The 25,867-nt window shown below is 46.5% G+C and overlaps 1 protein-coding gene across 2 annotated transcripts in view; it reads left to right on the top strand.

Moving 5' to 3' along the window:
- The first annotated feature begins 2,075 nt into the window (after nucleotides 1-2,075).
- The window catches only part of TDRD7 (tudor domain containing 7), a 38,050-nt gene continuing 14,258 nt past the window's right edge, over nucleotides 2,076-25,867 (top strand). Inside the window, exons 1-6 of one of the 2 annotated variants that reach the window (XM_042829479.1) lie at nucleotides 2,076-2,202; nucleotides 4,166-4,387; nucleotides 11,884-12,025; nucleotides 12,679-12,892; nucleotides 16,093-16,178; nucleotides 17,304-17,521. In XM_042829479.1, the coding sequence (XP_042685413.1) occupies nucleotides 4,181-4,387; nucleotides 11,884-12,025; nucleotides 12,679-12,892; nucleotides 16,093-16,178; nucleotides 17,304-17,521 (867 nt within the window). In that variant the 5' untranslated portion in view covers nucleotides 2,076-2,202; nucleotides 4,166-4,180. Of the gene's footprint in view, nucleotides 2,203-4,165; nucleotides 4,388-10,208; nucleotides 10,276-11,883; nucleotides 12,026-12,678; nucleotides 12,893-16,092; nucleotides 16,179-17,303; nucleotides 17,522-25,867 lie in introns of those variants that run through there. The other variant, XM_042829481.1, reaches the window with a different exon arrangement.

Here is a 25,867-nt window from a genome sequence, read left to right on the forward strand (position 1 = left end):
AAGCACAGAAATGCTAACGCTGCAAGGGCTGAGGTAGGCAGAGGGCAAAGAGGAGCCTGCTGCAGAGAAACAGAACCACCAGAAGGTCGCTACATGCGATGTTACCAGCTGCAACCAGAGATCTCCTCAGGGTACTCTTTCACTCCCTGCAGCAACAATTCCACAGGTGCAGCACTCACAGCAGCCTAACCAGCACCAGGTACAGAGGGATGCTCAGCTCCCTGCTCCTGCTGGCTGCACTACTTCTGGTAAAAGTCATGATGCCATTGGCCTTCTTGGCTGCCTGGGCACACTGCTGGCTCACATTCAGCCTCCTCTCCATGAAAAACCCAGATCTTTTTCATCTGTGCAGCTCACTGGAGCTCTTCTCCAAGCCTGTGTGCTGCCTGGGATTGCTGCGGCCAAAGTGCAGGACTCAGTGCTTAGTCTTGTTGAACCTCATCCCATTGGCCTTAGCCTAGCAATCAACCTGTCTAGATCCTTCATGAATTTCTATATATGCCAGAATTCCCTCCTGCTTTTGCTGGGATGTGATCTGTTTCACAGCTTGAGAGCTCAACTAGCACTTTCTGTTAAGTCTATTCAGTTGCACATACCTGCGGACACAGTATGGGAAGTTCAACTGTATTTGCAGACTGAAAAGGAACTGCAAGGGACCAGAATTCCAGAGGAAATTTTAGATGCTGTAATAGTCCTAGTGTGGACTTCCAAAAAACCTAGGAGAGCCAAGAATGCTACCACAGTAGAAGTCAAGCTAAAACCAGTAAGAAAAAAAAAAACAATATCCTTTGAAATTAGAAGCCAGAATGGGCTTGGAACCATTGCTGAATACTTTTATGCAGTAAGCACTGCTATGAAAATGTCAGAGTATCACACTCACATTTTGCCATCCAAGAATCCTTGCACTCAGGACTTTGTGCAAGACTTGAAAGAAATTAATAAAATCATAGTGGAGATTCATACAGTGGTACAAAACCCCGTATACCTTCGTTGTCAGCAATACTTGAAGAGGGCGAGTGCTTTATAAAAGACGCCTTCTTTTGCATTCCTTTGGATGGAGGAAGTCAGAAGGTGGTCACTCTCACATGGGTGAGTTCTGCCCCCCAGAGGGAAGTGCAGCCATGCTGGGCCGTGTTCTTTGGTAACTTACTTGCCAAAAACCTGGGAGACTGGCAAAGTAAGAATCCTTTCATCACTCTCGTGACGTGCTAAGGACATCCTACTTGGCAAAACCTGAACAAGTGGCAAGCGCAGATTTACTGAATTTGTTGGGACCAGCTGGGTACTAGCATCTCAGGAAAAAGAAAAAAAAAAAAAGCCACAAGCAGTACAAAGCACTGTATTTTGGCAGGATTTGACATGTGTCAAAGAGAATTAGGAGAAGAAAGGAAACAAGCTATTTGCTGAGCAGCTTCTCGCCTGTCTAAGCAAAGCCACAAATGTTTGCAGGGATGGCTGGATGGCGCAGGGCTGGGCACCAAATTGCAGCCTGCTTGCCATGCTGTTAGATGCTGCTGTCAAGGGGCCTGGGAGAACATTGGGGCGGACACCAGAACGTCGGAAAGGATTTGATTCCATTAAAAGTGAATTAATGAGAGCTGCTCTGAGCATGCCGGGTAACTCTACAAAATGGGGCTGAAGCAAAAGCACTGCTGCTCTGAAACCAGAAATACGGCTCTAACTAGAGCCTCAGAGCTATCCGTAGGTAAAAGGGTAAATGCCCCCAGATTTTGAACATGCCGTTCAAAGTGCTCCACACACGGAGCTACGGAAAGGACATGGGCCACTCAGACGGGGGACAGAAGTTCTCAAGCTGTTGTAAACTGTTTCGGAGCCAAAGAGGAGCTGCGCTTCCGAGTAGCGAAGCCCACCGTACGGGTAAGAGAGAACAAACCAAAGCGAAGCCTCGAGCCCATCCGCGCCAAGCGCCCCGCCTCCGCCACAGCCCCAAGATGGCCGCCCCGCCCCGCCCGCCGCGTGCCGCCCACCCCGTCCACCGCGGCTGGACGGGAGGAGCGCCGCGCATGCGCCTCGTGTAGAGTTTGCGCCTCGTCCCGGCGGAGGGGCAGGGAAGCGCGGAGCGCGGCGGAGGTGAAAAACCGACGGAGCCCCGTGGGGCTCCGGCCCTCCCGGGCTGGACGGAGAGGCCGCGCCCGGCAGCGGGGAGCTCAGCGGCGAAAACAGTTCTGCGAGTAGCTACGGGTGCGTGCCTTCGGGTAACGTTCGGCCCCGGTGCGTCGGTTGTGGGTGGGCGCGGCGCTTCCCCGTGCGCCGTTGGAAGTTTGTGCAGTGGTCGGGAGCTCCGCGGCTGCTCCTCGCTGTGGGTACGCTGCTGTCTGCGGTTCGGCTCCGCTGTGTGACCGCAGCCTGCAGACGTCCTGCCCCGCGCCGCTCCTTGTTGGACTTTCCTCTGTTTGAGTCAGCCCGCCGTGCCGAGTCTCTGGGTGTTCTTCCTTCTCACCTTTGCCCGAGGTGTAACTTTTCCTTTGGTGCGGTGGGTTCGGTGCAAGAAGGAAGGCTCCCCGGAGGTGGAATGGGGATTGTTTAAATCAATCGGAATCGTTTAAAATTGTTTGAATTGTAAAGCAGGAGCCCCCCGTGCTGCGGCTGCCTCCGGGAGGCGTGCTGCAGTCCTCCCCGGCTGCGCGTGGCTGTGCCCTGGGCCGTCGGGAGGGCTCCGTGTCACTGGTGTGTGTGACTGCAGCCCGGGGCTAGGGGAGATCTGCCTTTCGAGCCGAAACCGACCAGCTGGAACTTCTCTGTCCCTTTCTGCTGACCTATTGTTTGTGTACGATACGTTTAGCTTCACTGGGTAAGCGTTTGTACCTTTTTAAGTACACGAACGCGCAGTGCCGTGTGCCTGTGTGGGCGTACGGGTGTGTAAATACAAGCACATGTGAGCAGTGGCCAGCTGAGGTCAGTAAGATACTGGATGTGCATTAAGTAAAGAGGCTCAAGGAGCCAAGGAAGTGTCAGGCTCTGTGCTCCTCCTTACTGAGCAGCTGGGTTGGGCCATCACCTGCTTGGGGTGCACCAAGGCAGGCTGCTGTTAGTGCATCTGTGCAGACTGGAAAATGCTGAAGATTGACGTTCCGTTTCGGCTTGGTGTGGTGCCCAGGGTGATTTCTCCCCCAAAAAAGGAGAACGGGCCTCCCCCAGAATGCATCTTCACTATTCTGGCATAGGATAGAATCAAAATTCCCAACGTTGGAATAGATCCAATATCATTCAGTCCAATCATCTGCTTACCACCAATATTCTTCCACTAAAGCATGTTCCTTAGTACTGTCTCTGTTCATTGACCGCTTCCAGGGACGTTGACTCCCCACCTCTCTGTGCAGCCTGTTTCAGTGCCTTACCACTCCTTCTGAGGTGATGTGTTTCCTCATATCCAGCCTGAACCTCCCCTGATCCAATTTGAGGCCACCACCTATTGCTAGTTCCACGGGAGAAGAGGCCAACCCCCCCACCTCACCACAGCCTCCTTTCAGGCAGTTGTAGGGACATAAGGTCTCCCTTGAGCCTCCTCTTCTCCAGACTGAACAATCCCAGTTCTCTCAACCTGTCCCTATGGGACTTGTGCCCTATCCTCTCACCAGCTTCATTGCCCTTCTCTGTACACAGTCCAGGGCCTCTGTCTTTCTTGTAGTGAGAGCCTAAATTGCTTCCCTACATGCAGTACTGTCCGTAAGGAATGGAATGGGGTTTGATTTGCTAGGTTGCTTTCTCTTGGATACAGTTTTGTGAAGCAGCTGAGGAACTTGTTGCCTGGAGCAAGGGAGGTGAAGTTAGTTCTCCTCTTCACTGTCCATGCACACCAAACTTGAAGCATGTGTGCTACCCTCAGGTTTGTACCTAGCACCTTTCTTCCTCTGTGCTGCTGGGCTGGGTGGGTGAGCAGCAGTGCTTGGGACTTGTGACAGCAAGCCTTGGTGTGGCAGGACACCTGGCCTTGGTGCAGCTGCCATGTTATGGGAGGTAGCTGCCATTTTGCTCAGTTTGGCCTTGCTGCGCTGTGACCACCATGGTGCTCGTACAGCCCTGAGGTCCAGACTGGGCCCCAGAGCTGTTAAATCCTTGTTCATATAGGGGGGAGGCTGAGTAACAAAAGCTGCTGGTGTTAGTTTGTGAACGTAAAATTGTTTTTTTTTCTTTTGTGGTATAGGCCTTACAGGTGAAGATGCAGGAGCCTGACCTAGTTGCGAAAGCACTGCGATCTGTTCTTCATTCCAGTAAACATGGCATACCCCTGTCAGAGCTTCAGGGTGAATACAGATCATTAACTGGTGAATGGATTCCCTTCAGACACCTAGGGCATGCCACACTGGAAGCCTATGTGGCAAGCATCCCTGGAGTGGTCAGGATTGAGAGAAATAAAACAGGAGAGGTAAGAATCTGTGATAATCAAGCAAATTGTAGCAGGCTGGAAATGGCTTTCATGCTTGTAAAGTGTGGAAGTTTGTAATTGTGCCCCTGTGCTTGTTGTGGGTTAGTTGAGAAAAGTACTGCAATGTGTGTGGTGCACTAATGCTATCAGAGGTGGAAGCTGTGACACAGAGCAGATGTCTCTTACTTCCCTGTTCTTGTTTGCAGGTCAGAAAGTAGTGTTTACAAAACATGGAGGATTATGGAGATTTCCCCCTTACGGAGGAGTTCTGACTGGAAAGGCACTTTGACAGGAGAGCTGTGATTCTCATCTCAAACTTTCTTCCTTTGGGGCTATATTAGGGGATTGTCCTGAGACCTCACAGAACGTTAAGTCTTGTGCGTGTGTCTTGAATGTATTTTCAGGCTGGGATTCTGAAGCCTTCTTGTTTTCTACAGCAAAACTGTTGTAGGCCTGACATCAGTTTCTGAAGGCTTAGCACTCTTTGTTGTTGCAGTGCCAAGGTGAGGTGATGCACCTCGGCTTATTAAGTATACAGGGGAACAGGCACTCAGTGCAGATGTCATGGTTCCAGTGGTCATTGTTTTTTGTTGTGGAGGAGGTGGATCCCAGCTCAGCAGAAGAGTTCAGTGTAATGGAAGAGTTTTTCCGTTATTCCTTGGCCTTGCTCCTATAGCCTGTGTCTCCTGTTGGTTTGCTGGCTTGGAAGCAGCTTGCTGAAACCACAGATCTTACATGGCAATTTGGGGCTCCTGGTTGCAAATCTGCTGGTTTGCTCCTCTCCCCAGGTAAACACAGATGTTTGGCAGAAACTGTGGCTGTCATACCAGATCTGAAGAGGTGGTGATTATGGTCTTCCTGACTTACCTGGGTTGAGGTAATGTCCAGGAGCTCAGAAGTAGGTCTTGATGGTTATATGTGAAGTGTGGTGAGAAGTGTCGTGGAATTCTTTCAATTTTGTGCTGATTCCTGGAAATGTGGCTTTTTTTTTTTTTTTTTTTTTTTTTTAAGCAGAGGGTTCCTTTGGTGCCTTTTTTCAACTGTCAGAGTTCACCCTTTTACAGCAGGTAATTAAGAGTGAGGTTCTCTTTTGCTTGCTCCAAGGCTGTACTGACTACAGCTGCATCAGTAAACATGAATTCATGTGCCTCTGGGATTGTGATGTTGCAACTTAAAGCTTCCTTGTGGTGGCTTCGGCAGATAGCCATCTGTTTCTAACTTGGGCCTTGCAAGGTATAATCTGTTATCCTCCCTTTCCCTTGCTTATCCTCTAATGCAGTGTGTGCTGAAAGCCTTGTGAACATTGAGTAGTGCTGGAGGCATACACTTCCCTGAAGCAACTGTAAGGAAAGATTGAAATGTAGCTATAGGAGGTAGAAAGAGGGAGAGCTACTAAACAGGGCTGGAGGTAGTTCAGCATAGGAATCACTTTCCTTTTGTTCATGCTGTCTATGTTTTGCATGACTGAAGCAGCTAAAGGGAAGCAAAGATCTGGGACAGAGGAGACTCATGAAGACAGAGCTCATGTTGTTGTTGTGTGACCCTCTTGTGACAGCTGTCCAGAATGTGACCTGGGAAGACACTGAGCAGCAGGTGATGTGTGCAGGTGTGCCCTACCTGATTTTGAGCATTTCTTACAAAGAGTGAGTGGAGGCATAAGTAGAGGCGTTCTTTGGCCTCGGATCATGCTGAGTACATTGTATGCCTTTTAAAATCAGGAATGGCAGGGAGAGGATGAGGGCAACCAGCAGTCACATGAGAGAATGAAGGATGAGGCTGCAAGAGAAGTGTGAGGTGACTCAAATGGTAGGCACACTAATCTGTGGATCAGGGCTGAACGTGTTCATTGTGAGTAAATCCACGTGAAGAAGAAAATTCGTGCTATACAGAACTTGAGACAAGAGCTCTTGTACCTTCTTTCAGAAATAAGCACAGCTGAGCACCTTTCTTAAGGGCCTGTGCACTCCTGCAGACAGGGTGAGGTACAATGTGAGTTCTGTGCACAATAGCAAGCCTCTGATCTCATTGGGTCCCAGAGACTTGTTGTGGTGGCTTATGCAACTGGCTGTTGCCATGGGTGGGCACAGGCTGTTAGGAAGGACAGGCTGGGATGGAATAAAGGACAGCTAGCATAAGCCTCTCCTGTTTGAAGGCAATGGAGGTGAACAGAGCTTGCTGTAGGACAGATGATGAGCTAGCAAGACCTTCTTTGTTGGGAGCTGTGCACAGACCGGTGTATGGGTTCTGTTTTAGACTCAGAGATCGGGAAGATGTAGTAGATGAAGCAGATGATGCCTTCCTCAGACATCTGCAAGACATCTGCCACTTTGTAGGCACTGATTCTCACGGAGGACTGGAACTACTGGGTAAGAACACCTTCCTCAGACAAACGTTGAGCTTGTGAGGGGAAATGCTCAGCTGGACCCGATCCTTACAAGCAAGGATGAAGTGCTTAGGGATGTAAAGCCTGTGGACAGCCTTGCCTACAGTGACCACAGGATGGTGGTATTCAGGATTGTGAAAGGAGGGGAATGAGGTAAAAGGCAGCATCATGATGAAGAACCTGAAAAGAGGAGAATTTTCTGGAAGAGTCCCATAGGATACAATACTGTAGAGAAGAGCATTTCAGGAGAAGCAGCTCATATTCATGTACCACCTCCTCTGCCTTAAGAGTTTTCCAGTCCAGTAGGGAGGAAAAATAAGCAAAGGTTGTAGGAGACTCACGTGAATGAACAAGCTGTTGCTCACTAAACTTAAAAAGGAAGTATACATGAGGTATACAGGGAGAAGTGAATATCCAAGCATGTGGGCATGGGGATAGGCAAGACTGCATTTCTTAATGACTACTTCAACAGTGTAAAAGCCAAGGAAGAATACCATCACTTCCAAACAGCTCCCACAGCACTGCCACGTCAGACAGCATCCCTCTGAAGGAAGACTGAAATAGCTGGTCCAGGTGACATGAGAAAGCAGAGGAACGGCATGAAAATGAGAAGAAAGCTGCAGCAACTGGAGCACTAGGGCACTTGGCTGTGCTGCGTGTCACGGCAGCCTTACGAAGGCCCTGCTCAGAGCACGGGGCGCAGGCTGCCAGCAGATGCCTCTGAAGGGGTGAAGCATTAAGGGGTGCAGACTGATCTTCCCACAAAGCTGAGGCAGGACCTGCTCTGCCAAAGTCCACCATAGGACCAAATGTTTGTCTTATTTCAGCGAGTCTTTTGGAAGCAGCAGTAAAGCGTGGTCAAGTTGTAAGAGAACAGGCAGCTCCTGAGCAGCTCGGAAAGCGAGCGAGCCTGAGAGTTCACAGCAGAGCTGGTGACAGAAGTCCCTGTGTGTGCAGTAGCGTGACAGAGCCGATCTGGCAATGGAGCTGCGCTGCGGTCACCATAAGGCAGTACAGCTGGTCGGAGCTGATGACTTGCAGATCTGAAACGCTCACAGGCTGGACACAAAGCCACACGGCTGGTTCGTCGTGCAGCCTGTTAATGCGCGCTGTGATGGAGCTGTACTGACGTGGAGTGCAGCTTCATCTTTCACTTTCAGCTTAGGATGTTTCATGGTACTGAAAACCTCATGTTCTGAATTAGTACTGGCGTGCAGGTGTGAAGAGCTACACTGTTGAGCTATGTTTAATGGTGAAAAAGGAGAGCTGGAGGAGCAAGTTAAACAAAATATCAACAGCTCATTGCTAGGTGGTGGTTGGAAGAAGCAACCAAGAATCCCAGGCAGAAATCCACTGTTGTGTTTCTCTGTGCTGCAGTGAGGGCCTCTTGGTAAAGACTGCAGCAAATAAAACGCGTGAGTGAACTGGAAGGTCTGGATCTTAATTCTGATGCTAACAGAATCTAAGAGTCAGGAACAGAGCTGTGTGAGCTGGAAGGAGTATAGAGATGCTGTCCATGCAGGGGTGTGGTTAGAAAAGCTGCAGCCCATGTTGGGTTGAATCTGGTGAGGGACGTGAGGGACAGGAGGAAATGTTTCTACTGGTGTGTCAGGAAAATGATGACGAGAGAAAATTTGAGCCTGCAGAGGATTTGGAATTGGCACCTAATCTTAATGGACATGGAAGAGACCTTCGCTGCCTTGTTATTCACTGGTAAGACTGGCCATCAGCCACCCAAGGCTCCTGAGATTGACAAGGTCTGTAGCAAGGAAGCCTTAGTCTCAGCAAGGAGGAACTAGGTTAATGAACACCTTAACAAATTGGCCGTGCACTTGTTTGTGGGCCCGATGCAGTGCACTGCTACGTGCTGAGAGCTGGCTGTTGTTGCAAAGCCATTCTGGATTCCTCACTTCTCAACTGCACCTTATTTGTGTCACTGCTTTTTGACAGTAGGTACATTTGTGAGCAACTGTTATCAAGGATGAAGTACAGGAGGAGGAATTTTTATGACAAAGATCTTAGAGGATCTTTGAGGATCTTGAAGACCTCACTGAGAATTGCAGCCACTGCCACCAAGTCAGCCTGACGCATTAGTGTCACAAAAACAAGCTCAAGTATCCCACTAGTTCCGGTTTTTATTGCTCTTTCTTGATTGTTTTAATAAAAATATTTAAGTGTTGTTACTTATACACATGAACAACATAATATATTGTGAGAGATGCTCCAAAAGTAATGCCTGCTGTTTTGTTATGTCTGACCACAGTCTCAGAGGCAAGTGTTGATGAGACAGCAATAGAGGTTGAACTTTCCTCTCAGCATTCCATTCCATGTTGCTGTGCAGCAGAGGGGCAGTTTGGCTAAATGGTGTCTGGGATGGCAGAGCATATGGAGCAAAGGTGTGTCACTGAACTCCATGCGGAAAAAATGGCACCCACTGACATTCATCACAGCTTGCTGGATGTTAATGGACACCAAACAGTGGATGTCAGCACAGAGAGGAGGTGCATTTTAGCAGTGGTGACGTTGGATCACCTCCACTGGTGCAGATTTTTACAAGTACAACATGGAAACTCTTGTTCATTGTTGGCAGAAATGCATAGGTGATGGTGTTGCTTATGTTGAAAAAGTGTTTTGTAGCTGAGATTTTGCTCTCTCAAACAGTGTTACTGTGCTCTTTGTGGGGGTTGTAGTTTTTATAAAAATAAATAGGAAGCATTACTTTTGGAGCAATCTTTGTGCATGCAGCCCAAGACAATTCCTGTTCGCTCAGGGCAGCCAGGCAAGCCAAAAGATTGGAAGCTCATGGGGTAAGCTAATCCTGGAAACTTCTTCCAGGCAGGTGAAAGACAAGGAAGTGGTGGGAGTCACTATAGATCTAAGAAAGAAAATCTTATCTGGATAACCTCGTAGCCTTCCATAATGAGATAAGTTGAGTGAATAAAGGGAGAGTAGGGGATGTTGCCTTTCTCTGTTTTAATAAGGCTTTTGATATTGCCTTCCATAGTAGATGCCCAAAACTCAAAGTGGGGGCAGTTCAGCAGTGATGTGCCCTGTAGGATGATAGTGTGGCAGAGCTGTTTTGTGCGAATGACCGACGTGATGGGGTAGAGCCCACCTTTAGGAAGTCTGCAGATGGCTGGAGAGACTGATGACTGTTTGCAGAGCAGGTGGCTGTGTTCCCCTCCAGATGGACCTCAGCTAGCTGGATAAATGACATGACAGAAGCCTCGTGATGTGACAAGCACTGCAAGCAGGGCAAGTGTTATGCACCATTAGAGTCTTGTGGGTGACCAGCCAGGAGGCAGCTAATCAGATAAGATCCACATTCAGCGTGAGCAGCAGCGTGCTGTTTCAGCCAGGAGTTTGATGTGCTGGGTTGCATTAGGAAGTCTGTTGTCAGCTGGTTAATGGAGGTCTGTTCCTCTGTACTCAACCCAGGTGAGACCACATACAGAGTGCTGTGTCTACTGAATGACAGAGATGTGGACATTCCACATGAGATTTGGTGAGTAGACTTGAAGGTGGTAAAAGGACTGTGTTGGCAGGCTAAGATAGCTGGGTTTGTTTGCTCTGGAGAGGAGAAAGCATGGGAGAGTCCAATCCATGTGTATTAATAGCTGTTCTGGGGAGAGTGGAAAAATATTTGAGCCCATCTGTGTCTCCAGTACTCGGTGGTATTCAGTGAACAGGCAAGAGGTGCAAAGTGAATTACAGATGATTTAATTTGAACATAAGAAATGTCTTTTTTTCTTTTCTTTTTTGCCATAATGGTGGTCAAACCTTGGAACAAGTTATCCGGGGCGGTTGAAAAGTCTCCATCCTTGGAGATATCCCATTCTCAACCAGACAGTCTCCTGGGCAAGTAGGAATGGTTAATGCCATTCTGAGTAGGGATAGTGAATGAGGTAGTCTATAGAGATCTCTACCAACTTCAGCCTCACTGTGCTTCCTTGCATTTCATCATTGCATGGTTAGGCTGTGTATTGAGATGCTGCCAGGCCAAGCTCTGACACCCTTGGTGTGTTTCTTGTATGGATGATGACTGCACAACAGTTGTACAGTGTGACTTCTAAGCAGCAGGCTATCTGGGAGTCTAGTAGGATGACAGCACTGTGTGAGAGGGTCCCTTTTCCAGCCTTTCACCGTGCTTTTTTGGATTGCTCCAAACTTGGCATCCTCAGAGTGTTGGAAGAATACTCCTTCATCTGCTTTACTTTATTTTTGGCACTTGGATGGCTCCAAAGTTTGGGCTGGCGTTTTGTCCGTGAGGCCAAGCTCATGTGAGATGTATGCCTTGGGGGCTTGCTGAAGCACTGTCTGTTTGCTTTTAAAGGACTACTTCTGTCTGCGTTACGAAGATGGATCAAGGAGAGGCCAAGGCAAGAGGTCATAGTGGAGGGAAAGAACATAGTCTATATGCTTGCTCAAGGCCAAGCCACACTGTTGAGTGCCAACACAGTGCTTGCGGGGAATCTGTGCCAGTGGGATGGCTGTGCTATTCCTGGGTCGGGCAGGAAAAGGGCAGCCCAGCAGTGTGGGGCCACAGTAGTGCCTGAGCACGTGTGGGCAGGAGTTAATGAGGAGTAAGAGCAAGTGGGAAGGCTCTGGCCAAGGAGAAGAGGCAGAACTTGGGGTGAAGAGAGGCTGAGGGGCTGGAAGTCCCTTGAGTGGTGGTTTGCAGGGCTGGGTTGCCTGTCTGTTTGCTCTGGGTATTGAGTGGCTGCTGGAAGCTCCTGCAAAGTCAGTGTGTGCTGCCTGGAAGGTGTGAGGAGATCCTTGGGAAGTGCAGGGTGGTGTTGTAAAGTGGGATCTTGGACTTGTAGAATGCAAGAGAGAAGCTGGGCTACTGCCAGGTGGGCTCCAAGCTAAAGCAAAAGGGGATGAAGAGCCTTGGGTGGATTTGGCTATTTGCTCTACAGTTTTCTGAAGTGCATTATGGAAGGAGATCTTCAAAGGCCTTCGTCTGTTTCTGAAACTTCTATTGAATTGCTTGCTGGCCTCTGTGAGCTGTTGATTACGGGAGGTGGAAATTGCTGTCAGTCTTTTTATGATTGTGGGTGGACTTGGACCTCAGTGACTGTTTCTACTCCTGTCCCTTTCCTGCCCCAAACAGGTGACTTGCCATGCTGTTGCTTGCCCTGAGACCATGCAAATTGCTCAACTTGTAGCCCGACAGAGCAGTTTGAAGAAGAAAACAGGAAAGCAGGTGAACTGCCGGATGAGGCTGAAGAATACATCTCCAGTCACACCAATAGGTAAGCCTCAGGCAGCTGCAAAAGACCTGCTTTTACTAAAGACTCGTGCATATTTAAAAGCAAAAGTCTTTGCCTTAAGTTTTCCCACTGAAGGCAGTGAGATGTGTGTTTTCACTGGAAGGTTCCAAGTAATGGGATGTGATGCTGGCAACACGGTATCAGTGCTTGCAAGCCACTGTCTGTGAGAGAGGCTTTCTTTAGCACACTCTTGAAACAAAAATGCTCTGGAAAGACACTTGCCTTTGTTTCCAGTTGGCTGTGCTTTTGTGGGAGAAATGTTGAAGATATGTGTGAGTAGAGTGGTGGTGAGCCTGCTTGATTGTAAGGGGTAAGCTAGCCCTTGGTGGGGTGGCAGAGGTGAGGGTGAGGAGCAGCCCGGGCAGCATCAGCTGCAAATGTCTCTGCAGTTCCTGCTGCAGGTGCCCTGGTACCCCCAAAGTACCTGCTGCACAGGTTTGCCTGGTGATGAGCTGAAGAAATCCAGCTCCAGTGTTCAGCTTTGGACAGCTGACCCAAAGTTGGTGAGTTCAGGAGCTCTGGTTCTGCTTGCCCTGCGGTGCAACCTGTTTGTATGCCTTAGCTGTTGCCTGTAAGGAGAGCTTGCGTCGGGCAGAGGAGAGCATTACTGATGGCCATGTCTGGAAACTCTTTAGGAAAGCCGGAAGGAACTTTGCGGCAGCCCAGGTCACTGAGCACACTGGAAGAAGGCAGCAAGAAGCCCACCCCTCGTGTGCCAAGAGGCAGAGGTACACTATGCATCACAACAAATCCTACCATGGAGAGTGCCTGGTCTGCCCCAGCTGCAGCCACTGGGAGTGGGTTGCCCAGAGAGATCCCCATGCAAAGACATGTCACACTTGTCAACAGGTCAGTGCATGCAGTGGGAGATGTGGGGAAGCGAGATGGTGCTTGGATGCTTTTTTGTCCAAGGATTTTCTGGGCTGTGGGAATATGGGAATTAGAGAGGGTTTGTGTGCAGGGGATGCTGATGCTGAGTGCTGATGATTGTTTCTCTGCCCTCTGCCTACCTCAGCCCTTGCAGCGTTAGCATTTCTGTGCTTTTTGTGGTGCACATGAAGCCAGCAGCTGCCCGGATGTGTTGGGCCAAGCTGGGATGAGACTGGAGGTGCCGTTTTGCTGGGTTAGCATTCTGCTGCTTTTCAGCCCTTGTGTTTGAGCATCTCTAATCCGGGCAGCTTAAGGAGCTGCTGGGCCATCATTTCTCTTTGCAGGGTGTTTACCTCTGCCCCGGGCTGTCAGCTGACAGTGCAGGGTGAGTGTGTATTGCCACTCACAGTGGCTCTGCTCAGCCTCAGCCACACTGCTGCAATGCCATGTGGGGCACGGGGCTGTCAGCATCAGCTAAGCACTGGCCAAGTGCAGCTGTGATGGACCGCTTGAACGCTCAAGGCTATGAGTAGTGTAGCACAGAGCAGTGCCCTCATACCCTCCTTGTTCCCTGGGAGGGGGATGCAGGCCTGTTGCTGTGGGGCAAATGTATGTGACAGCACCCCACCTCTCCTCAGAGCAGTGCTGTAGTGATTTCTGTGACCAGGGCTTCAGGCGTTTGCTGCTGCTTGGTCGTGGGTGAAAGGGAACTGACTGTTTCTCCTTCCTACTCTATCATGTGGGAGAGATGCTAAGGGTAGCTGTGATTCTGGCAGGTTGCTTCCTGCTACCCTCCCAGGCCACCTTGCAGGTGCTGTGGTGGGGTATATATAACAGCAATCACTTATCAATCTAAGTCCACGCCACTGGGCTGCTGTGGACCTGCAAGTCCACAGAATGAGCAGGACTTCGCTTGTAAATCATACTGTAGGAGACAATGAAGTTGGAAAACAGTGGCACAAATGAAAGCAGATGGAGGTACTTGGTGTCCCCCTTGCCTCAATCAGCAGTCAGTGTTTGCTGGTGGCTGCCAACCAGCCCCACTCCTGGGATTTGTCTTTGGCCCTTGGACAGTGCGGAGTAGGACGGCGTGGGCCTTATCAAGGTAAGGGGCTTAGGCATGGAAAAGCATGCATTCCCTCCTCTCTGAAGAAATGTGCCTCTGAAGAAGCCTGCCTTTCAACTATGCATGGGTGCTTGGCAGGGCAGCATGTCTAATCACATGTTTGTATTGGGCTGCTGTCTTCTCTTACTGGTAGCATGGCTGGGAGGCCTCTTGCTGGGAGTACTTTTCAACAACTAGAGTGCATGAGGTCTTGCAAACGGTTGAGTTTTCTGTATCTGCATGCTGGAAAGTAGCATGTTGGCCTTGTGACTGTCTAGCTCTGTGCCAGGCAGGTTTGGTTCTGGACTGTCCTGCATTTCTTTGCACAGAGAACTGAATCCTTAGCTGCAGTGCCCGATAGTTATCCCTGCGCTCGGATCATCCGTGTCACCTGAAGTGTAGCAGTGGTGTGATACTAGGACTGGAACACAACTGATTTCTGTTGCGAGGCAGCAGTCTCACTTACCCAAAGTCTCTGTTGCTTGTGTGACTAGCTCATGGGACTGTTTTCTCAGGCGTCTGTCCAGTTTGGAGTTGTCATTGCTGGTGAATAAATGTATGGAGAGGTGGTTGAAGGAGGGAGGGATCCTGGCTTTCTTTTGGACCAGGCACAGACACCTTGGAAGGAGACACTGATGCTAGTCTGTGTGAGGGTGTGGGCTGTGGCACACAAGAGGATGTCTCCTATTTTTTATTCTTATGTTGCAGACAAAATTGCAGACACTCTTCAATTGAGGGCACTCTTCAGATAAGAAGAGTTATGTATGACTGTCTGTCTGGGTTTTATGTGGGTGATCTCTACTTTAGTATTTTTAAGTCTTATCCCACTTTTTTTTCACAAATGTGCTCTTCTTTGAGCTGGTGGTCTGTCCTCTTCTGCTATGGAAAATGCTGCACTTGACAGTGGCTGTCCCGACTACGAATACTGTAGGACTTGACCCTGAACAGAAGTGTTATTTTTGGTTAAAGTGACATCCTTTACATCGTGGAGGAGCAGGTTTGTTATTTCGTGAGCACAGAAAGAAAGTGAAAGGTACCAGATTTAGTTAGATCTTGAAGAGGCAGTACTGATAGTGTGTCGGTGGTTCGGCTAGATGATCCCAGTGGTCTTTTCCAACCTGAGTGATTATATGATTAGAAAGGTGTGAATGTGAGAGACCTTCTGCTTTGTGGTTGTGCTGAGTAAAGTTCAGCTTGAAGACACGCGAGATCACCTAAGAATTCCATGCTAGCACTGGCATCATCTTGCTGTTGTTGCTAACTTCAGCATAGTACTTGATACCTGTACTGTCTTCAAAGATCCCAGATGGAGCTCAGAATCCTTTGATGTTTCTGTGGCTGGTGATTTCCTCCAGAGTGGACTCTACAGGTGGCTGTTGTCCTCATGTGCCCTTTGGAAAGGGACCATCTGCAGAGCCTGCTTAGTGCATGTACAACGGATGCTCTTGCCTGAAGCTTCCTGGGATTTGGAGCAATTTGCCATGCTTCTGTGGAGAGCTGTTTTAATGCATCTTCTGCTACGATTGCTCCACTGCAGTTCTTCCTTGCATAAATGCCTTTGGAAGGTGCTTGGTTTTGGTCTTTGAACTCTTTTCTGAAGCTCTTGCACCTTTTTGCTTGCAACATAAGTGACACAGTACATGCTGTTGTGATCTCTCTGGTGTCAGGGCTTTGAGGAGACATGGCAGTCAAGAAGTTGGACATGTTCATATTCACCAGCAAGACTGAGACACTGGCCAAAAGAAAGACCAAGTCGTGAGGCTGAATATATCAACATTATGACTGAGCTTAATCTGTGCTATGTGATCTGTTTTTGTGAATGTCTTCCTACTGAGTGTTTTGTTTCTCTCAGTGATCATGATAGTTAAGTCACACTAGAAACCATCCGTCAATTTGCCTTGCTGTTGCTAGACAAGGTGTCTTCCTTGTCAGGACAACAGGAGTTTGCTCTTACGTAGGGAATCAGTTAGAAGTTTGTGGAATACATACTATTTCATATGTATGATTCATAAGCAAGTAGAGTGCTCTTGAGAGCCAGGACAGTAATTTAAAGGAATTTTCTTTTCAATTTTAGGTCTGAGAAGAGACCAACTGTCTCACCATGGTTTCAGAAGGAGCTGCACGTTCACCTGTCCAGAAGGTCTTCTGTTGATTCAAATGGTAAGTTTCCCCATTAAGAGATGTTTTCTTGTTCACGTTGCTGGCATTAGAATGGGTGTATTCCTAAGGAAAGCCTGTCTTGTTACTTGTTTTGAATGAAGATAGATTTGGGTAAAATACCAAGTTCCATGAGTAAACCTCTCACTTTGATTTCGTGGTGCTGGGAAAATAGGTGTCCTTATTTGTCTGCCTTCTTGTTTCTGGGGAAGATCACTGTGTAGTAAATGTCAAAGCCAGTCACATAAGAGTGCCAGGGTATGGATGTAATAGTGGAGAGCGAAATCCTGGCTTTTGGGAGTGAACAGCCACATGAAGGGCAGCACATTACCCTAGCTGTTCAGAACAGCTTCTGCCTGCCTGAATCCCAGCATTTGTGTTGTTGATCTGCTTGTCAAATGATAATAGCTTTCTTTGAGACTCACCAGGTTGATTTGTGAAGCTACAGGTCTAGTAGCAAGTGCCTTCCTCCTCAAGAGAAGAGGTGCAGGGAATGAGGGAGCAAGAAAGCTGGTATTGTGAGCCTCCAGCTGGACGTAATGACTTCCCTTCTCCAATAGATGGTGCACGAAGCCACACAAAGTAGCTGGACATTTCACAGACTCTCAGAATTGTAGGGGATGGAAGGGATGTCCAGCGATCATCAGGAGTGTGTGGATTCAGACTTTTACTTAGGACGTATCTTAGAATGAAAAGTGAATCTTTGGTCTATTTTGCATATCTCTTTGTTTGGATGAATGTACTTAGGTGTTTTGTTTTATCTTTGCCTGTGTACTTGAGGAAAAAAAAACTGTGTCTGTCTTGGGCGATAGCCTCGTTGTTGCTGAGAGGCTGCACTATTGCCAGAGATTTTGCATCCCCTTTCGGAATCCTTTCTGAGAGAAGGTTCATTACCTGCCTATGAAAAGAACTCCAAGAATTGAAAATTTTATTTCAACTGTGTCTGATTGTGTGAGGCTTTCACGTGTCTTTCCAATGGAAAGTGACTTGAAGCAGTTGTACAAGAGAGTAGTGTGCCAGAATTGGTGTTACACTGGCAATTCCCATGACTAATTTTTAAGTAGGCAGGTTAAAATCTGTCTGTACTGAGAAGATTGTTTATTTGAAGGCTCTATTTTTGTTTAACAGATAACGTGAGTACATCTAGTGTGGAGACACATACTGTTGCCCCTGGCCGCTCTGTTCCTAACGTCAGTGAAATTCAAAACCGCATTAAGGAGATTTTGAGCAAGTACAGAAATGGTGTTTGGATGTCGAAGATAGCACAGATTTATGAGGAAACATACAGGGAAGAGCTTGGTACAACAGTGCTCCATCAGCTTGAGCACTGGCCTCATGTGTGCACAGTAAGTACTGAATATCTTTTTTTATTTTATTTTTTTTTGAAGGATGCCCACACCCTTCAGATTTGAGTGCTCATTTGCCAAGTGTTATTTTTAATACGTAGCAGTTAAAAAAAAAAGAAATCATTGTCTTAGAAACAACACTTAAAAAAAATCGCTATGAGGCACTGGTATCAGGCTGAGCCCCCACGTACAGGTTGTCTCACCACAACTTAAATTCTTCAATCACTGTCTTTTGTCTTTTCCTCTGCACTGATGGTTCCCTTTAAGGTAGAATGCTACTTTGCATCAAGGCTTTCTTTCTTGAAAAGCTTTACTTTAACATGTCAATCCTATCAGTAAATGCTTCCAACTTCAACATCAAACCGAGACACGGGGAGGATATTAATGAGAATCTTGTCTGCTTGAGGTGACTTTTCATTCTATACTGCAAAGTATTTTATATGAAATGCAAAGTAAGGGTTCTACTGATCCTGAATACTTGCTTTTCAGGAGTAACAGTATTTGCATGCTACTAGGGCATTCTAATACACACAAAATTTGTCACATCTTATTACAGACATCAGTAACTTATTGTAAACAGCAGTGGTTTGTTTTGATGGTTGATAACACTTCCTGTGTTACCTGTAGAGCAGACTGCTGTGAGTTGCTTAATTCATGCAGCAAATTTTAATCTTATCGAGATAACATTCCAGACAGAACGTTACTGTTTGCCCGGGATCTTCTCTTTTTTGTGTGCTTTCCATTTGCTTGTTATCTGCTGAGTTTATCTCTTCTTTTTTTTTTTTCTAGCAAACAGATACATTCGTTTTAATGTAAGTAAGCAGTCATTAAGTCTGTGAAAATGCTCTAATATAGCATGCTCAGTCCAACAGAAGTCTTAACTATGAAGTTGCCTTGGCACAGTCTTATTGTGGGAGACAATAAGTTAATGAACCTGTGGAGTCTGCCTCAGTTGACTTATGTAAAAAGCATACCTGTGGCCCTGGCACGGAGAAGATTGAATTAGGGACATAATAGAAGGCTACTGCAAATCTCTTCAAGCAGTGTTAATTGCAGGTTCAAACAAGTCCTCTGCGTAGAGCAGCGTAGATCCTCTGAAAGGACACGGAATGGTGTTGTTAAAGAAGATGCCATTACTAATTTCTGAATTACTTCTGCCTCTTTTGATACTTTACATTGCGAGCTTCTGCCTGCTTCGGAACAGGAAAATCCCTGGTGTATCTCTCTGCACCCTGTTAAAGAGACAGCACACATACTCTTATTGAATGTATAGTCATCAGTAGTAGCTTAGTTACAAACCATGAAGCAATGAACTCTGTAGTGTGGTTTCAGTGTCACCAAACTGAAGATTTGAGGTTTCTGCCCTGGACAGTGTCATTTCTCAGTAATTCACATCTCTAAATTTTTCTCTATGAGGAAGTAATTTCATTTTGTTTTTCCTTTCAGAGAAACAATCATTTCTGTCTCTAGGTTTCAGTCAGGAACAGTGGAAGAACTTTGCATCAAGTGAGCTGAAGTCTCTAGAAATCACTGTACATTAGAGGCTTTTTAATAGCCTTGCTTTCAGTGTTCTCCTTCCAGTCAGGGGGACCGACAGCCGAAGATTAGATTGTCTGTGTTCTCCATTGGCATTTTACTTATCCTCTTTAGGTCAGTTTACTTGAGCATCTTGCTTGTAGTATCACAGTTTGCACGACTAAACTGAAAAGTACAAAGTATTTCTTTACTGTCTATCACTTACAGATAATAGCCAAGCTTTAATGAGCAGTTAGGCTGGGGCAAAGCATCCTCAAGCAGTTTTTGCTGATCAGGCAGACCTCCATCAGGAAGAGAAAGGTCTGTTTCAATAGTTCTGTTAGTAGGATCTTCAGTTTTGCTGAACTGTCTGCTCCCCTAAGTGCAAAACCTTATCTCTGGTGCTGGTCAGGTTCCAGAGGCTGACTTGTTAGAGATGCATGAGGAAAAATGGACTCGTGGGGTTTTGTTTGTTTTGAAGCAGTTTTCATTACAAGTTGTTTATCATTGCAAACAGGAAGTAGAATTGTAGAATGATCTGGGTTGGAAGAGACCTTTAAGATCACCTAGTTCCAACGCCTCTGCTATTGGCAGGGGCACCTCCCATCAGACCAAGTTGCTCACAGCTCCATCCAGTCTGGCTTTGAACATCTCCAGTGTGGGGATATATGCGTCTTCTCTGGGCAACCTGTTCCAGTGTCTCACCACTCTCGCAGTAAAGAATTTCTTCCTAGTGTTGAGACTGAACTGACCCTCTTTCAGCTTGAATCAATTTCTCCTTGTCCCGTCACTACCTGCCCTTATTAAAAGTCCCTCCCCAGCTTTCCTCTTCAGGTACTGGAAGGCTGCTGTAAGGTCCCTTCTCTTCTCCAGGCTGAAGAAGCCCAGTTCTCTCAGCCTGTCCCTGTAAGGGAGATGCTCCAGTCCTCTGATCATCTTTGTGGCCCTCCTCTGGACCTGCTCCAACAGCTCCATGTCCTTCTCTTGTGCTGGGGACCCCAGAACTGGACACCTCCAGATGGGACGTCACAAGAACAAAGTAGAAGGGCAGAATCACCTTCGTGGACTGCTGGTTGCATCTCTCTTTTTGCAACTCAAGATATCGTTGGCCTTCTGGGCAGCAAGCGCACCTTTCTGGCTCATGTTGAATCTCTCATCAATTGACACCCCAAATCCTTATCAGGGCTGCTTTCAAGCCATTCTCTGCCCACCCTGTATCTGTGCTTGAGATTGCCTTGACCCAGATGCAGGAGCTTGCTCTTGTGCTTATTGAACTGCACGAGGATGGCATGGGTCCACCTCTCAAGTCTGTCCAGGTCTCTCTGGATGGCATCCCTTCCCTCCAGCATGTCACTGCATCACTCAGCTTGGCATTGTCTAAACGTGCTGAAGGTGCATTTGATCCCACTGTTCGTGTTGCCTACAGAGACGTTAAATAGCATCTGTCCCAGCACTGATTCCTGGCAAAAGCTACTCATCACCAGTCTCCACTTGGGCATTGAGCCATTGATTGCAACTCTCTGAGTGCATCTGTCCAGCCAATTCCTTACCTAGCAAGTGGTCCATCCATCAAATCCATTTTTCTCCAATTTGGTGACCAGCATGTCACGTGGGACAGTGTCACATGCTTTGCACAAGTCCTGGTAGATGACGTTGGTTGCTCTTATCCACTGATGATGCTGTGACTCCATTGGTAGATGGCATATGTTCCCAGGGAGGATACTTCATTGGTTTTTGCCTTTTTTTTTTTTTTTTTTTGTAACTATTCTTACTCCTTCAGCACTTTGAAGAAGTTGTGACAGTTCACAGAAAGCAAAACTGAAGACTCAGGAAGATGACAGGATCATCTGGTAAACAGTCCCACAAACCAGAATAGAACTGCTTTTTTTTCCTAAATCTGTTTCTGGTCAGCATCCTCCCTCTTTGTTAACCTGATCCCACTGCATCTGGCAGATGAGTTTTTTCGATACAGTTCAGAATGAATTGTGTCACGTCAGAGAAGATGAGTATTGCCATAGTAGCCAGTTGTACTCTTTGAGCAACTTTGCTTGTGTAAGGTTTTCAGTCTTGAAGTGTTCTTCACAGCACAGTTCAGTTGTGATGCAAAAATCATTCTACACAGAGTGATGGACTTGAGTTAGTAAAAAAAAAAAATCATGTCTGATTACTTACATGTTTAATACATGTGTACACACATGACATAGTGTATGCTTAAGAACTGGAAGTGCTTTGCAGATGAAGGGGACAGATCTATTGGTAATGGCTGGTAATGTGTGTCTGTGTGTGTCTGAAAGCTGGCGCAGTTCACACTGGCCCTGCAAACTGTCTCCTGAAGACGTGTTCTCACATCATGATAGCTAACTTTCTCTTGCTCTGCTTATTGAAGAAATCTGCTCTGGGTGACCCGTAGTTGAGCAGGGGCTGGACTAGGAGACATCCAGATGTCCCAGCCTCAGCTATTCTGGAACTGTGATGAGTTATTTTATCTAAACGCTGTGATGGTTCTGATCAGTATATTTTAGAGCAGTCTTTGAAAACCTGTTACAGCAAGGATAACAGAACCAGATTTTCCTGTTTGTCACAAAATTGTTTTTTAACTGGCCTCTGCTCTGCGTTTCATTTCCCTGTCTTGCGGAAAAATAACAGAATATGGCTGTATGTGCCAGCTGTGAGTGGAGTCTTCAAAAAAAAAATAGTCACTGAAAGACTCATTTCAAGTTGTGTTCTCCATTTCCTTGGTGGAAAGTGTCTTCATGCTCTAGGGAGGCTGCTAGTGTGCCTGGTCTTTCATCCTCAGTGTGCACAGTAAGTAAAACTCAAGTCATTCTGATTCTTTTGATGTGCGTATATACATGTAGTGGTTTAGCTGTGCACTTTACAAAGCCTTTGTCCTAGCTGCACACAAGTTTTTCTTCATCTCTCTGTATGTGTATATGAAAAAGAACAGGCTTCATTTCTCTTCTCTGTTCTACTTGTTTTACTCAATTGCAGTGTCAGTATTTCATTTGGGGGTGTTCAAATTTTGTTACATTATTTCAGACTCCAGATTTTCCTTTTTGGGAGCTCCCTTGGGCCTAGTACAAACACATTCTTCTTTGCAGCATGATTCAAACTTTTGCTCTTGGTAATGTTCTGGCATCTGTTGATGGTCTCTTGTAATCACTCTAATTGAGAAGCAGCAGCAAGCACAGTGTGCTTGCTAAGCAGGCCTGCTAGCCATATGGGAGGGACCTTATAGGTGTGTCTGTAGACTCTTCTGGGTATAACATTGAGATATTGGTCGTAAAGTGGCTGATTGGAATTTGCTCTTGTTAACCTTTTTGCTTGTTACTATGGATGCCAAGCACTGCAGCAGCTTGTAGTTATGAGTGGAGGAATCTGTTGCTTCTTGAATATCATCTTCTGTGCAAGAAATCACTGACTAATGCTGTCCACTTAAACTAAATTACACTGAATTAAAGTGAAACATCTTATTGAAATAGGGACATTTTCCTGCCTATAAATATTGTCTCAGTCAGCATCTGTGCTGCCTTCTAAACCGGGAACCTCAGAGCTATTGTTGGAGTTAAGAGGCTTAAAGGTCTCTAGGGATCTTCTCTTTTTGGTCTGCTGCCAGTCTTTAGCCTGTAAGGTTTAATAGGCCATCAGGTATCATTCTGCCTCTGTGGAACACCAGCTAAGCAGAGCTAGCCTGGACACACAGTGCGTAAAGGTAGCTTTGTGCTTCCAATTTCATTCGGGATGATCTGCAGCACGTTGCAACACATCTCTCGTGTACAGACTGTTGTTTTGGTGTGCGGAGGCTGCAGGCAGGGCTGCCCTCTATAAGCAGAGCCCAGCACTGCCCTGTGTCAGGGCTGAGCAGCTCCAGAAGGGACCCGCTGCTGCCAGAGCTGGGCGGTGAGAAGTGCTGACTGCGCTCTGGATGAGGAAAGGGGAAACTGCTGTGCAGTGGCAGCTGGGGGAGGGGGTGACCATGCTGGAGTGGTGCTTGGGGAGCTGCAGCCTCTGGGAAGTCTGTGTGGGATCAGCTGGGGAAGGATGGCATCCATGTGGAGCAGAGACAGCGGGTGGCCATGGAGGAGCAGGAGAGACAAAGCACTGTGGGCTAAGTCTCCCTGTGCTGAGTCTGTTTTTTCCACAATGGCGATTGGTGAGAAGTCTCCCTATGCTTATCTTTACTCTTGATCCCTTTTCTGTCATGTTCTCTCCCACTTTCCCTTTGAAGAAGAAGAGTGAAAATGGTGTAGAGGAGTTTAGCTGCCTGCCGTCGTGAAAACACGCCTCAAAGAGGTGATGAGAAAAGCTTTTCGTCAAACTAAGGAAGAGAAAGCAAAGGGGAGAGAAAACAGAGCTAGACTTTCCTTGGTGAGGCGCAGTGACGGGACAGGGAGCAGAAATGCTGCAGCTCAGAACATTCACAAGAGTTTGGAAGAGCCCTTTTTTCGGAAATGTAAGCCTAATGAAATTCTGCACTCCCTACCCTCCAAGACCTTCTCAGCTAAAATGCAGGAGGCTCTGGGTGACCGAAGCTACTGGCCCTGCTTTGAGCAAGCAGTGGTATTGTATGGCCACCAGGGGTCCCTTTTGCTCTAAAGTTGCCTTAGTCGCTGCCGGTCTCCTGCATTTTGCGAGCCGTACTTTGCACTGCACGCGCTGCTACTTCTCAGCAGTGATATTGCTTGTCTGTGTAGCTGTACTCTGTTCTGGAGTAACTCTTCGTGGAGGAAAAAACTTGATTTGTGCATGGGTAAAATGCTATGCTTGTTGAGGGGATTTTGTAATTGCTGAGGGAGTTTAAAGTGATTTGAAAATACTGATGCACTGCCTGCAGCCCTTTCTAGCCTAATTTCATTGGGTTGTTCTTTTGTTTTTTTTTAAAAAAGGACTTTCGGAGTCTCCCCTTAATACAAGATTCCACTTAGATCTTGCTCTGTTGCATCTTCAGGCCTTAATCTGTCTTGATTCATATGGGGGTGAGTGTCTTTACCGTAGCTAGATCAAAGGCTAGACCTAAGATTTTATTTTTAAATAGTCTGTACTTATAATCTGAACTTTCTTTTCCTTTGATGTTTGTTGGTCAGATAACTAGAACTTTCTAGATTATGGTATTCTATCCGTTTTATTTTTTTCCTCACTATAAAACCAACAGTTTTAATAGTAATTTAAAAAGTAATAGTCAGATAAGCATCTCCTGGAGTTTACCCTCTAACTTAAACTGGGAATAGCAATTTAACTTGTAGCAACATGTTGTAGGCATGGAAGCCTTTGATTGTCTTGTTCAGTTTTTGAGATACATCTTTGATTCTGGGACCTTTTCTCTCTCCATGTCTCTCCCTCCCTCTCAGAAGATTCCACTTTGGCTTAAAATGCAGTGATGTAAATTTTTTCACTTTCATAGTTTTTTAAATTAAAAAAAATAAAGTAAAAATCAGTTTTAAATCCAGAGCAGAGGACAGGCTCCTCAGTATTACTGTGTTCTAGAACAAACAAATTAAGTTTAAGATCTCTTGCAGGGCCGATGATCTCATGAAGTTTAGCATGGAGCCAAAAGAAAAGGAAATGCTTAGTTACACTAAAGTTACTTTAGTTAAAGTATTTAGAGAAGGCGAAGAGAAAGTATGTTGTCAGCTTTCCAAAGCATAAAGGGGTTATAAGGAGAAAATGAAATCAAATGCAGAATGAAATGTCAAAAAATCAACCAGCACAGACTGCTGTGAGAAAAGTTCTGTTTGTCTGTGGTGAAAAATTCTTCAGCGTGTGAAGAGTTGATGGTCTCTATCTTTGGAAACCTTCTGAATTTCATTGATCAAGGCCAGGAGCAATTTGATTTGCGTTTGGTGTCACCCCAGCTTTTGTAGATCTCCCAAATTCTGTGCAATTTTCTCGTGTTGTTAGGGAATGATGAAATGTGGAGTTGGTTTCACTTCTTTTGTCCTTTCTGTTATATATCTGTGTTTTGTTTTCTGCTTTTATCAAGGTAAATAGCAGAGATGCTTAAGGACTTGATGCAGGTTCCACAGGTTTGAGGTACTTGATATAATTTTTGTACACTCTTACCTTATAGCAGATACATACTTTTCAGTATATGGATGTCTGGAGGACACTACCTTTTACCTCCGTCCTATTAAGAGTAATTTTGTGTGTCTCCTTGGCTTAGTCAGCCTTCTTGAAAAGATTCAGGCCCAAAAGTCTGTGGATTCAGCACGGATTCCTGAAGCTGAGGATTCATGGATATGTTCATTTGCCTTCTTATGTTGTCTTCTTGCTGAGGTTCTTGCTGGAAGTATTACTGCTCTGGTTTTCACTGATAAAGAAGGGTAGAGATGTGCTGCCTTGAGTGCACAAGACTGCTAAAACATTCACAGTGTCATGCTTAGTTTTTTTTTGTGAGTGAAATCTTCTGCCGCTTTTGGATGTGATTTGTTCTTGTGTGTAGAAGACCTGTCTCTAAGATCTGTGTAACAGCTTGCTTTTGCACTAGTCTGGGAGATGCAGTGCACAGAAAGTATATGAAGTGCTCTTGTACAGTTGTGGTTTAACACATCAGGCAGCTGAGCACAGCAGAGCCATTTGCTCACCCCTTGCTGTACAGAGGTAAAGGGGGCAGAACTGAGGGGGTGGGGAGGGGTGGGAGGAAGAATACTAAGAATACTATTCTTGGGTTTAGATAAGGTGCATGGTTCTTTTCACAGTAATCATCATCTTTGTCATTTTTTCCGGTGTATTGGAGCTGAATTCTTGTCTCTGTTGATAAAGAGAGGCAAACACAGTTCTTGTTGTGTAAGCTAAAGCTTCTCAGTCGCTCTGTTATGCTCACAGTCGTGTGTT

The sequence above is a fragment of the Centrocercus urophasianus genome, unplaced genomic scaffold (genome assembly GCF_019232065.1).
Source record: "Centrocercus urophasianus isolate 14NV4802_14NV808 unplaced genomic scaffold, USGS_Curo_1.0 seq_31, whole genome shotgun sequence".
Taxonomy (NCBI): domain Eukaryota; kingdom Metazoa; phylum Chordata; class Aves; order Galliformes; family Phasianidae; genus Centrocercus; species Centrocercus urophasianus.